At 36.5% G+C, this 15,598-nt stretch overlaps 1 protein-coding gene across 3 annotated transcripts in view; it reads right to left on the bottom strand.

The window, feature by feature from the left end:
* Positions 1-5,144: 5,144 nt before the first annotated feature.
* The window catches only part of Ppp4r3cl2 (protein phosphatase 4 regulatory subunit 3C like 2), a 107,684-nt gene continuing 97,230 nt past the window's right edge, over positions 5,145-15,598 (bottom strand). For 2 of the 3 annotated variants that reach the window (XM_017602306.2, XM_039100289.1), the window contains one exon: positions 5,145-8,195. In XM_017602306.2, the coding sequence (XP_017457795.1) occupies positions 5,709-8,075 (2,367 nt within the window). In that variant the 5' untranslated portion in view covers positions 8,076-8,195 and the 3' untranslated portion in view covers positions 5,145-5,708. Of the gene's footprint in view, positions 8,196-8,337; positions 8,399-15,598 lie in introns of those variants that run through there. The other variant, XM_006257003.5, reaches the window with a different exon arrangement.

Genomic DNA, 15,598 nt, shown 5'->3' with positions numbered 1-15,598 from the left:
TTCAGCTGGGTCTTCTTATTGTGTCCTGCATTTCCTAGATGTTTTGAGACAAGAGTTTTTTCGCATTTTGCATTTTCTTTGTTTGTTGTGTCAATGTTTTCTATGGTATCTTCTGCCCCAAGATTCTTTCTGTTTTATTCTGTTGGTGATTCTGGCATCTATGTCTCCTGATATCTTTCCTAGGTTTTCTATCTCTAGGGTTTTCTCCCTTTGTGGTTTCTTTATTGTTTCTAATTCTATTTTTAGATCCTGGATTATTTTGTTCAATCTCTTCACCTGTTTATGGTTTCTTGTCGTTCTGTATTGGATTTTTGTGTTTCTCCTTTAAGGGGTTTTACCTGTTTCCCTGTGTTGTTGTTTATTTTTTAAGGTACTTATTTATGTTGTTCCTAATGTCCTCTATCATTACCATGAGATGTGATTTTAAATCAAATCTTGCAGTTTTCATATGATATGGTATTCAGGAATTGCTGTAGTGGGAGAATTGGGTTCTGATGATGCCAAGTAGCAATTGTTTCTGTTGTTTTGTTCTTGTGCTTACCTCTTGCCATCTGGTTACCTCTAGTGTTACCTGCCTTTGTTGTCTCTTACAGGAGACTGTCCCTCCTATGATCTATGTTGTAACAGAACTCCTCAGGGTCCAGTTCTCTCTGTGATCCTAAGATTCTGGGATCCTTAGATCCTGAGGTCCTGTATTTGTCAGAGCTCCTGGAAGCTGCGCTGTCTCAGGGTGTTGCAGGTATTGATGGGCAGACAGAGCAGTGGTTTTGCTCAATGTACAGGTACAAACTGGAAGGAACCCATGCCCCTGGCTGGTGGGATTTGAGTTTCCCTGGTTCCTTTCGGGTCCCAGTTTTGCTATATGGTGGAAAAGATGTGGCCTCAACTGTGATCTTGAGTGTGTCAAAGTACCAGTGTTCCTGGTTGTCAAGCTTCTCCTGTGATCGTCTGATTCTGGGCATTTCAGAGCACTTGGGAATCGGGATCTATCTGGTAAGAGTAAATGCAGAGCCAACACCCCAGGACTGCTCAGGGTCCAGTTTCAAACCAGCAAGAACTCGTACCATGGACTGGGCATGGGTTCCTGCATCCCTGCCTCCTGGGGGACCCAGTTACAAAAGGTGTTGGGGTAGAAGTTGTAGCCTCTCCTATGATCCTGGGCATTTCAGAGTTCCTGGGAGTTGGGCTCCCTCTGGTGTTATAGGCATGGGTGCAGAGCCAGTGCCCCAGGTCTACTCTGAGTGCAGGTTCAAACTCTTATCCTAGGAGTGTTAGAGCACCTTGGCGTTGGGTTTCCTCTGGGTGTTGTGGGACTGGGTGTAGAGCCAGTGCCCAAGGTCTGTTCAGGGCACTGGTACAGAAAGGAAAGAACCCATGCCACTGGCTGTGCAGGAGTACCTGTGAACCTAGATCCTGGGAAACCCAGTTACTCCAGGTGTTGAGGCAGGTGTTATGGCAGATGTTGTTGTCTCTCCTGTGATCCCAGGCGTTTTAGAGTACCTGGCTCCCTCTGGGTGTTGTAGGAGTAGGTACAGAGCCAGTACCCAAATTCCGCTCAGGGCACTGGTTCAGACTGGAAGGGACCTGTGTGTCCCTGACTGGGTGGAGATACTTGTGTCCCTGGATCCTGGGGTTCCCAGTTACTCTAGGTGATGGGGCAAGTGTTGTGGCCTCTCCTGTGGTCCTTGGTTTTTCAGAGCATCTGGTAGTCGGGCTCCCTCTGGGTGTTGTAGAAGTGGGTGCAGAGCTAGCGTTCAAGGTCTGCTCAGGGCACTGGTTCATACCAGAAGGCTTAATACAATATTTCATTGACTATTTGGAAAATTAACTTAATATACCTGAATCACATTGACTTCTCATTCCTCCCATGTGTATCCTAACCCTTGTGACCTTCCCTTAAATCAAAGAAGAATAAAAGAAAAGGGCGGTGAGTAAAGCAATACCCAGTTAAATTTGTGTTACTTATATACTCAGTGGAGGAGCATGGTCTAACTCCCAGTGTCCAGCCTCTAGTAGAAAACTGAGTCCTTCTCTATTCCAACCCCTGCCCCCACAAGAATCTGTCACCTGTGAAGAGCTATACACCAGTCCTATTCCTATTTTTAAGAGTTCTTTCTAATGGCTATCTATATAGTTCACTTTTGGCAGGTTGGTATGTAAAAGAGGATGTTGACATAGAAGCCTTCTATGCCTCTCATTCTCCACTCTGATTCTGCATTCACTAATACCACTGCCAAAGAATCTTCCTTTCCCTTCATAGACAGTGACTGCATGAATCATAGTTTTCCACATGGTTTCTGGTGGCAGCATGGTCCGTGAACATCAACATGTCTTCTGGTAGTACTGCAGCCAATGGACATCCCCATAGCCTTTGGTGGTAAAATGAGTCATGGACATCAGCAGTGCCCTTGCTACAACAAGGCCATGAACACCAACATCAACACAGGTAGCAAGACAGTCCTCAGATATCAACAGGATCTCAAGACATAGCCTAGGCCATACACATCAACATGAATTCTGGTGACAGCATTACCCTCTGACTTCAACAAGTCTTCTGGTGGTAGCATAGACTTAGGATATCCACAAGGATTTCAATCTTAACATGGGCTACAGACAGCCACTTGACATCCATGTACAATGGTACCAAGGTACCATGGTATTCATTGTATCATGGAACACAGGACATCAACATGGCCTTGGGTGTCATCACAACCATTTCTACAAGAGCAATAATAAGATCTGTGGTCTGTTTTGTGCCTGAGAGCTGTGTTTTTATCTGCGATCCATTTTATCCTGTGAGGCCATGGGGTATTCAGTGGTCTGTGCTGTTACTTAAATTGATTTTGAGTTCTATGGACCTTGCTGGAGAAAGTCTTTGATGGTTTTGACTAATTTGGGGAATCTTTTCTTTATACTGACATGCTTTGTCCAACCTTGAGATGAGAGTATAGGCTTTGTTTTATTGTAATTTGTTATGTCATGGTCAGATGATATCCCTAGAAGTCCAGCTCTTTTTTGAAGAGAAACAGATGATTAGATTTTGGCCAGAGTAGAGATGGGGAAGGGTGCTGGGTGAAGTGGAGGTAGGGAAAACTATGGTTAGGATGTCATATATATATAAAGAATAAAATCGATAAGTAATAAGATGCTGTTAAGATTCACTCTCAGACAAAGCAACCTTCACAGAAGATTCTGATGCCAGGTCTGTTGCTTGCAAGAAGCAGAAAACAACCAAGCTGCCTGAAAGAGATTCAGGCCAACTGAGTTGCATGAAAATGACACTCTTCAATCTGTTTTGCTGCCCTCAGGCTGTACAATATGCCCCATGTTTCCAGTGTTTGTTACTGGTTGCCCTTGCTTGGATATGCTTTGGTGATGCAGCTGTCTTTCTGTCATTTCTGCTAACCCATATTTCTGTAAGGAACCCCAATAGAAATCATTCGTTCAACATGTTAGTCTTTAGTGGTATCTGTTTATTTTACCTTCCAATGAAAATTTTAGTTACACCACATCATTGTGACATAGCTAGAAGGACATATGGAGGACAGGAGGTATAACATGGTATCCTGACATCAGTTTCCCACGTGTTTGAACACTTGACCCATGTTTGTTGGCACTGTTTGGGAAGGGTATGGAATCTTTAGCAAGTGAAGCTTTGCTAAAGAAAGAACATCACCGAAGATTGCTGTTGAGAGCAAACAGACTCACTTACTTCTAATTTTCCCTCTCTTCCTCACCTCTCCCTCTTCTACTGCCTCTTCCTTTCCCTCTCTCTTCGACCATGTCTCTCTGTCTCTGTCTCTGCCTGTTTCTCTCTTTCTTCTCTCTCATGCTTGTATGTGGATAAAATGTGATTAACAGCTTTCTTCTTGACAAAATGTTGCCTTGTCACTACTGCCACATATGGGCTTCCTATTTTAGAGCCATACACCAAAAGGAAGTATTTCATCCATGAGTTTAGTTTTACAAATATCATCTATCTATCTATCTATCTATCTATCTATCTATCTATCTATCTATCTACATATATATATATGTAGACATATGTGTACATATACACACACACATGCACGCGCATGCACGCACACACACACACACACACACACACACACACACACGGGTTTGTGTTTTGCCTGTATGTATGACTGTGTACCACATGCATGAAGTGCAACTGCAGGCCAAAAGTTGACAGCATGCTTTAGGGAACTGGACTTATACCTGTTTGTTAGCTGCCATCAGGTTGCTAGGAATCAAATGCAGCTAAAAGGAAATGTTCTTAAATGCTGAACCATCTCTATAGCCTCCATATACTTTTTGTCATGTGTTTTATCACCAGAAATAAGCTACTGATATGCTTTCTTTTATGGTTTGAGACCTCACAATTCAAAGAATGAGTCTCAGAAGAGACTCTGTCCTTACAGTTTTGAACAATGTTGAAACCATTGTAGACTAAGGTGTGTTTAACATTTAGACTAAATACACTGTGTGATTCGGTATGAGATTGCAGAAGTTTATACCTACATAGTTATATGTTTGTGTGTTAAGCAGGCAAAGGTTAATTAGTGATAGTTAATAATTACCATAATCTACACTTAGGAGACAAACTTCTTGGCATATTTATGAAGCAGTTTATAGGCTGGGATAATTGAGATTGGAAGACCAACTTTGAATAGATGTGACCCTGCACCACTGGCTGATTTCCAACGCTAAGTAAAAAGAGAAATTTAAATGAACCTCAGAAATCATCTAATTGCATGTTGATTATGGGTGTAATGTGACAGGATATTTTAGATCCCTCTCAAAATCTAACAGTCTACTCCCCACCAAGATGGATTGCATTCTCTCACACTGTAAGACAAAGGTAATGTTTCTCTATTAATATATAATGCTGTGTGTGTTTATGGTTCTTTGTATGTGTCTGTGTGTTTATGCCTGTGTCTGTGCCTGTGTCTGTGTGTGTATCCTACTATGTTCCTACTACTCAAAGGAAAAAGACAAAGCTTCATTAATTTTCATAAACTGGATATTTGATCTATTCTGTTTTATCCCATGAAGATCCTACAGAAAACCATCAGGGAGAGTACTCTACTGAAACTGATATTTGACATTTCTTATGTAAAAATAAGTACATTAAAAACAGCTCCTTTAAGATCAAGCATATCACTTTATTCATGAAAATACATACTGAATTACACTGAATGTTTTTCCTATTAATATTCACAATGCTGAAGTTCTGTTAAATGTTCACAGAAATATTGAAAAGTATCACTTTACTTTTACATTAATATAACTTTGCCTTCAATGCAACAAAAGATATTTTAAACAAACTTCAGTTTATGGATAAATGTCATTGCTAGATCCTTTTTTGAAAGTAGGCTTTGCAATAAAACCTTTGCAGTTGCTTCTAATATAAAGACTTTAGTAAAAAATGTATTACTTTATCAAACTCTTTCATCCTCCCAAACCATGTTGGTAAAGTAAGATGTTCTTGATAAGAAGTTATTGGTCAGTTGCTCTTTATTTTATACTATGCATCGATATTATGGGAGGTTTTCTTTGTATAAAATTGAGGCCTCTTATTCATTATTTTGGCTCTGTATACTACTATATTTAAATGTCAATAGGCAAAAGATTTTTTAACTAGATTTTTCAGTTTGTGGTATTTATAGAATTATATTTGAGCTAAGAGTTGTAGGCCTCATGTGATTTTATGAACTAAGATTAGGTCTTTTACTCAGGGGCTCGTTGTCTTTGTCTTCATCGTCATTTTCATCATTACCATAAGGATCATCATCACTCTCACCATCAGTATCATATGGGTAATCCACTAAAGGAACCAGGCTGCTACAGTGAACCATACTCATTTTGTTAGAAGAAGCATCACCACAAGATGATGAACATTTAGAAGTTTCATTGCTTTTTGGGTGTTCTATTACATTTTCATTTTCATTTGTCTCTTTAATTTTCATGATTATGTCATAATGACTTGGAAATTCTTTTCCCATTGGTAGAATAGCTCCTTCTTCTTCTGTGATTTCTCTACAACATATGTCTGCCTTGACTTTTAACTCCATAACTTTGATATGTCTGCAGTATATTTTCTGGTATATTACATTGTATAAATTTCTTCTTATTCCACTTTCTCTCTTCTTTTCCTCTTCATATTTAGTTTTTAACCCTTTAAATGTCTGGACATACTCAATTGATTCGAAAGCAATAAAAAAGTTTTCCACAATGTTTGCAATAAGAGACTTGATGTTTTCTTGTCTTATAAATTCAAATAGCTCAATAATAGCTGAATTTAACATATTGTACCGAGTTCCATTATGCATAAAAGCATTTACAATAGGTTCAAACAGGTTTTTCTTAATTATGTAAAGATTGTAAATTTCGTCTTTAAGACTAATAATCTTTCTCATAAACCGGACAGCACACAAAATCAGAAATGTATGCTTTGAACTCATTAGCATCAGGATTCTGCTGAGCAAGTTGTTATTCAAAATATAATTTTTCATATATGTTGAGTGGTATTGTACACAAAAAGTAAGTATTTCTAAAATTACTCCCAGCAATTGTGCATTTTGATAATTAGGACAGATGTTAACCATATTATCATCAGTGTCGTTTTCCACTGTGGTAGACAAAATTGGTGCTATGAGGTTACCCATGCAACGTGCATAGAAGAAATTGAGAAATTTTGCTTTTTCACATCCATTGGCTGTGACATGCATATTTTCTGGATCAAGAAGGGCACGGAGAACTGCTGGCAAAATGATGTCTTTTGAAAATTCAGGATCAGGATCATAGATCATTTGTTTGATCATTACATTAATGAGAAGCTCATCATTATCTTCACTATCCTGAGCTTCTTCCAGTAGATACTCTCGAACAAGGCATGGATTATATTCTACTAGATAAGGAAATATATCTAGAGCAGCCTTTTGTATTTGGTAATCATGCATGTGTACTAAAACTTTCAGAGCACTCATGATTCCTAACTTTATTAGTGTTTTCAGTAATTCATCTTTCTCTTGATTCTCTAATGCCTTAGCAAATATGCAGAATTCCTTGAAGAATAATAATAATTCATACCATCTCTCATAACCTACAGTGTTATCTTTTAACTGAGAAAGAGCTTCAAGCAAAAAGTTTTCATCATCCTGAAGCATGGTAATTATTTCACTTTTATTGAAAATAATCATAGCATTAAGATCAGAAAGAAGATTTGAATCAAATATGGATGGTGCAGGCAACACAATATCATAAACATATTGCATTCTGTAGGTCTCTTGTATTTTTTGCCTAAGTTGGGAGTTTGTTATTGGCATAATTTCCCTGAATTTTGCATTTTGAAGCAAGAATTCTCTGTATTGCTTTGGTTGATCCAAAGCAGGGTCATATTCAAGGCATCCAACCACATCCATGAAAAATTCATCAGAAAACATGATATTAAGCAAACGTGTATCATCTAGAAAAAGGATTCCTTTAATGATGTTATTCAAAAAGTGTAAGGCTTCCATGTTCTTCAGTTTTTCACAGGTGTTGAAAAGCTGTAGCAATTTTTTAATGTAACTTCCTTTTTCCAAGACCATTGCCATCCTTTCCCTGTGGTTTGGTGTTTTATCAACAAAAGTAAATAAATCTGCAATATGTTCAAGTGTATTGAGTTCACAGTTTGGCATTTCAAACAGGTTCCCTATTGGCAGGAGATCTGCAAAAGTTTCCAGATCATCCGTAACTTCTTGTGTGATTTCTACACTTGGATCTTTACCTTGAACTTGGCATATATCTTCCCAGATCTCTTGACAACCACTTGGTTCCTGGAAATATATTGCCATGCCATGGTTCTTAGCTTCAGACCAAACGATTATCTCCCCTCGTTGTTTGTGATAGGGCACATTAGGATATATCTTGCACTCCATAATCTGTGAGCCATCTGATTCTGAGTGAACAAGCAGGCACACACCCTGGAGCCGTTCAATGTATTTGGATGAAATTTGTCCTGTACCTATGATTTTCCATTGCTCATCTTCCACCAACACAAAGACTTTTACACTATGAAGTTTGTCATCCATAATGATCTCTGGTTTTGCCTCACTAGGCCACGTCCCAGTGAAGACCTTGGCTTTCTGTAGTCTATCTAGAAGTAACTATTCCTTGCTACCTTGGCAAGGAATGTCGATGATGTCACAATTCTGAAACAAATCACAAGAGAGCAGGTTACTAGGTGTTAAAAGAAAGGCAGAGGTTAAGAAAGGGCCGAAGATCATTAGGATTACTCAGGTAGAAGACCCTAATGCTTCTCAATGCACCCTTACTGAACTGTCACTAACAAACCTCTGTCAGGAGCACTTGAATCCCTAAGCCTGCCTTCGTTCTGGCAGAATCTTGTGATTTATCCAAGATTCTTCCTAAAAGAATGTGCTTATGTAATAGATACTCTTAAAGAAACCTGCCTCCCCTACTTCAAAAATGGAAGCCTAGAAAGTACTATATGTTTTCTATAACAAATTTTGTTTCTCCAAAGTATTTTCACTCATCAGACTTCTGTTTCTTAGGCTCTTAAGCAAAAAAATTTAATTATCAATGTTTTGGTAAAGTCAACACTTCACCATGTATGCCAATGAAATGCTAGAGCACATAGGCACATATACATCATCGACAGATAAGATCCCAACCCAAGTATCAGAGAAATAAAATTGGGTTTCTCTACAAGACACTCTTGAGTATCTTGTAGTCTGTATCACATGCCTATATAAAAATTGAACATCTTTTTTTAGCCACATCACTCCATTCTGTTCAACCTAAAGTTTGACCTTCCAGTGAGTATAATGCTTCCTCAAATGTTTCCCTTTGCCTAATAATGAACTTTGTTATTGAGAAATAATGGGTCAAAGAGGAAGTGAATGAAAGCTTGCTAAGATTCGGAATTGACATTTAAAATAATTCATTTTTTCTGTTCTTATTTTTTTAAGTAAAGCTCTATGATTCTTTAAGCTTTGTAGAGTCATTTCTGTGTGCCATCCTGGCCATCAGAAGCTCAATGTTCAACTCAAGCAGAGACCCCCCTACTCAAGTACAGGTCACTTTGTCTATAGTACCAGGGAGGAAATGGAAAGCAAGGAAAAAAATAGCCCTCCCAAAACCTATAAATCAACAATGAAACAAAATAAGCCAAAACAAAACTAAGAAATTGATACCTAGAACAATTATCACCATAAACCCAGATGCCTAGACACAAGTTTAAGAACACATTCATTGCATTCAGAGCAGTATATCAGCACCAGAGTCCAGCTAGCCTAAGATTGAGAATTGATACTTGTAAATTATTATTTCATGGTATTTTTTAAAAAAAGAATTATGGCTAGGTAGTGCTTTACCCATGCTAGAACCATTTCTCTGGGTCTTTATCATGCTAATGAATGGTTCTACAAGTAAACTATATTTCTAGAATATATCTGTTCATAATAAGGGACATAATTAAAGTAAACTCATAGTTGCTAGGAATTATGTGGGTAATAACCTAATCAATCAAGTGTACTTGAATATTTACCACATTTAAAACAGCTGGAGAAAGAATTTATATTTTTGCCTAAAATTTCATAATAATCTAGCAATGTATGTATATTAATATTCCCTTTAGAGTCAAGAAACAAAAAAAGAAGTCAATACATTGTCAAAGTTCAAATATTTAATAAGTTAAGGAATTCTAATTTGTACATGTCTTTCTAATTACAAAATTGGTTAGCTGAGGAATTGAACTGCTATTGATGTCTTTTCTTGGCTTTCATTACACTCTATTTCACATTCCTTCCATCTATATAATTTGTAATCAACATTAAATAATCAAGACTCTATGAAAGTCACACATTTCCTGCTTTAGATCCACATCTGGGTGTAGACAACTGAAAATTAGAAGCTTGGATATGGCAACTCTGTTAAATATAATTTTAATAGTGTCTAAATTGATTTTTGATGTGACAGCAACTTCTGCAGTTTTCTTTTTCAAGAAATATTTCTCCCAAACATTAACCCTATTGTTTCAAGAGAAAAACTAACAATTTCTCAAATTAAGCCCATTTGAACTTTAAAAGTCCTATTTGTATTATACACTTCATTTTCCCTAGCACTAGTGATGTGTGACAATTCCTAATTAAGTAGTGTACAGAAAGATTTTTACATGCTTCTTTTACAACATGACATTCTACAAACTCTAAAATATTCAAGACACTACAGCTTGCACATTAGGAAAGTTGGGTGGAAATGATAATTCATGAAAACAATAAAGAATTCTATATGTGGGGCTGGGGATTTAGCTCAGTGGTAGAGTGCTTACCTAGGAAGCGCAAGGCCCTGGGTTCGGTCCCCAGCTCCGAAAAAAAGAACCAAAAAAAAAAAAAGAATTCTATATGTGTACAAACAAATTTTATGAATTGTATAAATATAAAAATTAATGATTTATAAGCAGAGCTACATGTATAGTTAAAATACCTCATTTTAATAAGGAATAGAAATATAAAGTAACAGTTAAGTTAATAAAAGATTTGTTTCTATTGTATTTATATTAATTCTCCTTCAACAATTAATTATAATACTGTCAATTCTCTGAATTTGTCTTTAGGTACTATTCTAAAAGAATTATCCAGCACAAATCCATGCATTTTCAGGTTTATTCTTTGGAATTTCTTTTAGACCAGTAAAGGTCCCTTTGTCTTAATTAGGTTAACAGCAGTTGTTTTATGATTTTAAAAAGGCTCTAGGCTACACTTGTTATTACTATTGCTGAAGCAGTTTTGTTTTGTTGCTTGAAGAAATAATATTCCTCTTTGAACCATTAGTTATATCTACCCAATTCTATTATGTTATTATTTTAACCTCCGATAATTCCCAGAATATCAAGAAATATATGTAAGCAAACAACATGTTCTGAGGGAATTTTATAGCTTTATAATCCACATATAGAATCTCCTAGAATATGGTATACACACACACACAATTTTTAAATTAGTCTTCATAAAATAATAGCCAGAAGGGAATATTACTACCACAATAGAGGGTAAAAACCTTCAAGATCCAAAAGATTATCAAGCATTTGGTGCAAACTCCCACAGAACATGATGGTGTTAAAACTTGAAGAAACCAAGTGTTTGTATATTCAATTTTTATCTTTGGGATTCTCTAAATGCAATGCTATTTCATAGGCAAAATGAATGGTTTATATATCACTCATAATAAAAACCATAGTTCTATTTTAATGTAGTATTGATTCCTTGTGAATTTTACATCTTACATGCCTATCTTACTCACCCCATCATTCCCTAACACCTGCTGTTTGTCGATATTACCTCCCCCATAAAAGAGAAAAAACTTATTGTGAAAGCTGTAGTGTGTCATATTGTATTCCACAATAAACTGTTTTGTCCACATCTTTACTTGAAAATGTTCATTTCAAGGGTCTGGTTGGAGGCCTCTTGCTTCTGCTACACAATCAATATGAGATTCTCACTGGGAATCCTTAATTATCATGTTTGCAGCCCTGTGCCCAGGAGGTCTTGCAACTTTGGAATGTACAATTTCTCAGTAAGGACATGTCCCAAGCTCTCATTTTCTCCAGAAATTTATTCAAGTCCTCCTTTTGTTTTAAGGGGCTCACTCTATTCACCTCTTTTGTACCTGCCCAGTCTCATGATTCAGCAATTTATGGAGGGAGTAAATTTTGGAATGCACCATGTCAAAACCCTGGATCTGGAACTGGGTAGTAGCTGAGTTACTCAAACCATCAGCTCTCCTGATCCCACACAAAAGGGGCTAGCTCTCCTTCTTGCCCAGGTGAAGAATGGGGCCAGCTGTCCTCTCTACGGCAGCCTATAATGGTCTGAATCTACTCTTCTTTGCTTTGGCTATAAGAGTCAGTTCTCCAGTCCCACATGTGACCACAGCCAGTTCTCTAGCACTGTCCCAGAGAAGGGTTAGACAAGCCCACCCATGCTTAGGTCTTTATATCACAATTAAGTTCTTCCCATCTTGACAATCTTGAACTCTTACCTTATAGTATCTCTCTTATTTAAGTATTGTTACAGTATTGGGAGCTACTATCTCTGCTTTAAATACATCAAATATACTTCTATTTCAGGGTCTATGTTCCTGTTTGTATTTTGACTCGAAATGTATGATTTCTCAGAAAGGAATTGTATCAGTCATTCATTTTCTCCAAAATTTAAGCAAGTCCTCCTTTTCCTTCAAAACTCTCATTCTACACATCTCTTTCAAATTAAGAAAAAAACAAGCAAAAAAAAACTAATCATGTTTTTCTTTATTGTGTCTTCTCCATAGCATTTAGCATTTTCTGACAATTCACATTTTATTAATTCTATCAGTTAACTATTGCTGTCTCTAAATATAATACCTCTTTGAAGATTTGACTCAGTCCAGAAAGTGTGTGTGTGTGTGTGTGTGTGTGTGTGTGTGTGTGTGTGTGCATGTTAATGCTGGTAATTAGCATGATCTGTAGTATGACATTTTAAAATCAGAACATGACATGCCAGTAAGGAGTGTATTTTAAAATTTTTATTACAAATTTATTTTCTCTCTGTGTGGTAGATGTTTGAGATATATATGCCATGGTGACTATGTGGAAATTAGAGACAATTTGTGCATGTTGGTCCTTTTCTTTCACTGCCCATATTCCAGAAATATAATGCAGGCCATCTAGCTTGGCAGCCAGTGCATCAACTAGCTGGTTCATCTTACCAACCTAGGAATTTATTTTTGATTAGTACAATAAAATAATTCAAGAAAATATCCAACATTTGTTTACAGTTCCTTCAGAATATAATGTATTAAAATCCTTTTACACATTTTCCAAAATACCAGGCAGACTATCATCTTAAACAGAGATAAAAGATCTTATTGCTTCTTAGGTGTAATTACTGTTCAGTTTATATATACATTAAGCACCTCATAGGTGTTATATTGAGAAATCTTATAAATTTTAACTTTAATAAAGATCATTCTTGTAAAACACCTGCAAGCAGAGCCTTTGAGTGATTAATTGGTTCAATTATTACCAAGCACACTAAAAAAAAACAGTACATATATTTAATTACTAGATAACTAGTTCAGCCTTATTCCCCTGTTGTAATAACCAATACTGGCTAATATCCCAAGGTATGATATACAGAGTTGCTTCAAGTTGAAAAAGACTTCTGAAAATCAACAAAAGTTAAAAATCAAGACAAAATCTGTGCTCCTCTTTTCATGTGTAATACGATAAAATATTTGAAATTCTGTCACATTCTAATCTCAATTAATTGGAAAATCTGCACATTCATTCCAAAACAGCAAATGGCATTTATTACCAGGAAACTAGTTGGGTTTTTTTTGTGTTTTTTTTTAATGTTTTTAGTAAAGGGCTATTTTAGCTACCGCATTTCCTTTGTCCTGAAGCACTTTGCCTTTAGTATAATGAATTGCTTATAATACCTTCATTTGTATCCTCTCAGGCTTCACATCTTTATCCTCGTCACCAACTGTTCTCTGTTCCTGTTGCTCTACCTTGCTAGACATGTTGCATAATACTTGTCCATCTAACTCTTCTGTTCTTCTGCTTACCTCCATACTACCTGGAATTATGTATTTCAATGAATATATCTTACACAGTTTGCCTGAAATGTCAATCATTCAGAAATACTTCTCTCAAAATGTAAGAGAGTAGCCCCTTTTCTTACTAATACTGTTCTACTTCCCTTTATATGTAGAGAATGTTTCATGTGTAATTGTTTCATCAATTTTGCTTTGCTTGAATTTATTTTTTTTAATTTTTTGAGAATTTTGTAAAGAAGCACTATGTTAACATCTTTTTCATGGCTTCCTCTTTTTCTTCAACTTCTGCCATGCTACCCCGCCTCAAATTTATGGCTTCCTTTTCTTTAATTATTATTGTTTTACACACACACACACACACACACACACACACACGCGCGCGCGCGCGCACACACACACACACACACACACACACACACACACACACACACACACAACTGTAGGGAACTAGGGGGACAATACTTGGAATTGGACAATGGGTTTTCCTAAGTGATTGATTCTTTCTTTCTCAGCAAAAATTAGATGACTGTAACTCTGCTTCTAAGGGTAGAGCCTATGAGATTTTCCTTATCCATGTTGACATGTCAGCTTGTGATCTCATGTTCAAGTCTTATTTAGGGAAACAAATTTTTGATATTTCATGGATGCAGCTTCACTGTTATTAAAAGAAATTAATATCTCATAATATTCTTACTGGTCCTATGAATTTTACAGTTTTTCTGCTTACTTTCCTGCAATATTCCCTGGGCCATATATGAAGTAGTTGACTTGCAGATATATCAATTGGAGGCAATCATCCAATTGTCATTTGTTCTCTATATTTTGTCCAGTTCTCTGTAGTGTCCTTGATCTCACAAGCTGTGGGTGCAGTACCAGGCATGAATCCTCTCATATTGGTTGGTCCTTAAATTCAATTAGACTGTTGATGCTTATCCGCAGTATATAAGCACTACGATTTCACTCTTGAATATAGTTTACCATACTGACCTCACTTATTATTTATAGGCTTTACAATGAAGTAGGACTATTAATTGTTTCTCTGCTTTTTGTTCTGTAATTCTACATCTACTGGTAGCTCAATCCCTTCCAAAGCAAAGAAGAAACTATGCAGCACTATTCTTCTCTATATGGATTTGCTCAAAGAAAATATTCATAAGATGGTATGAATGACCATGAATCCATCTGAAAAGTCACTCTATTATTTTGGAAATGTGACAATATAGAAAGAATTAAGCTTCCTTTCATTTCATTAAAATATGTTGTTAGTATCTGGTTTTACTAATCAGTCCTGTTTTCTCAAGTTCTTTCCTAATTTTTTTCAACTACATAAGGATAATAAGGTTAGAAAAACATGTGCTGGGGGTTAGACAGATGGCTCAGTGGTAAAAGCACTGGCTTCTCTTCCAAAGGACCGTAGTTCAATTTCTATCACTCACATGGCAGCTCTCAACTACCTCTAACTCCAGTACCAGGGGGTTGCCCCCCTCACACAATCACAAGGGAAGCAAAACTAATTTATGTTGTAAGAAAATATTCTGACCTTACATTTCATCCTTGTTAGTTCAATAAGTTGTACATGTATTATTCTTTGTCTTCACTTTACATGGGTCCTAAAACCAGATTAAATATGTTTCCATATACCATTTCTTATTTCTCATACCCATCTTTCTCTCACTAAAGATAAATATAGGGCAATTTGATAGCAAGTAATAGATGATTGTTTGTCTCTATTTGGTAAAGAATTTGTTCCCAAAATAGAAACTCTCTTAGAAATTTTATTATTTTTTTTCCGAGTTCACATAAACTAATTTGGAATATATTCCCTCTTTGTTTATGATACTTACTGAACTAGAAACAATAGTTTTTCATGTATACAACCACTGAACTTAAAATCAGCAATATCTTGCTCCGTGTACATTTTACAATATTTTCTTTCTCTATTTTCCAATTTGATTCACAAATTACTATTGTAGACATGGACAATATAGCTATTTCA

This window comes from Rattus norvegicus, chromosome X (assembly GCF_036323735.1).
Source record: "Rattus norvegicus strain BN/NHsdMcwi chromosome X, GRCr8, whole genome shotgun sequence".
Taxonomy (NCBI): Eukaryota; Metazoa; Chordata; class Mammalia; order Rodentia; family Muridae; genus Rattus; species Rattus norvegicus.
This window is presented reverse-complemented; position numbering and strand designations above follow the sequence as displayed.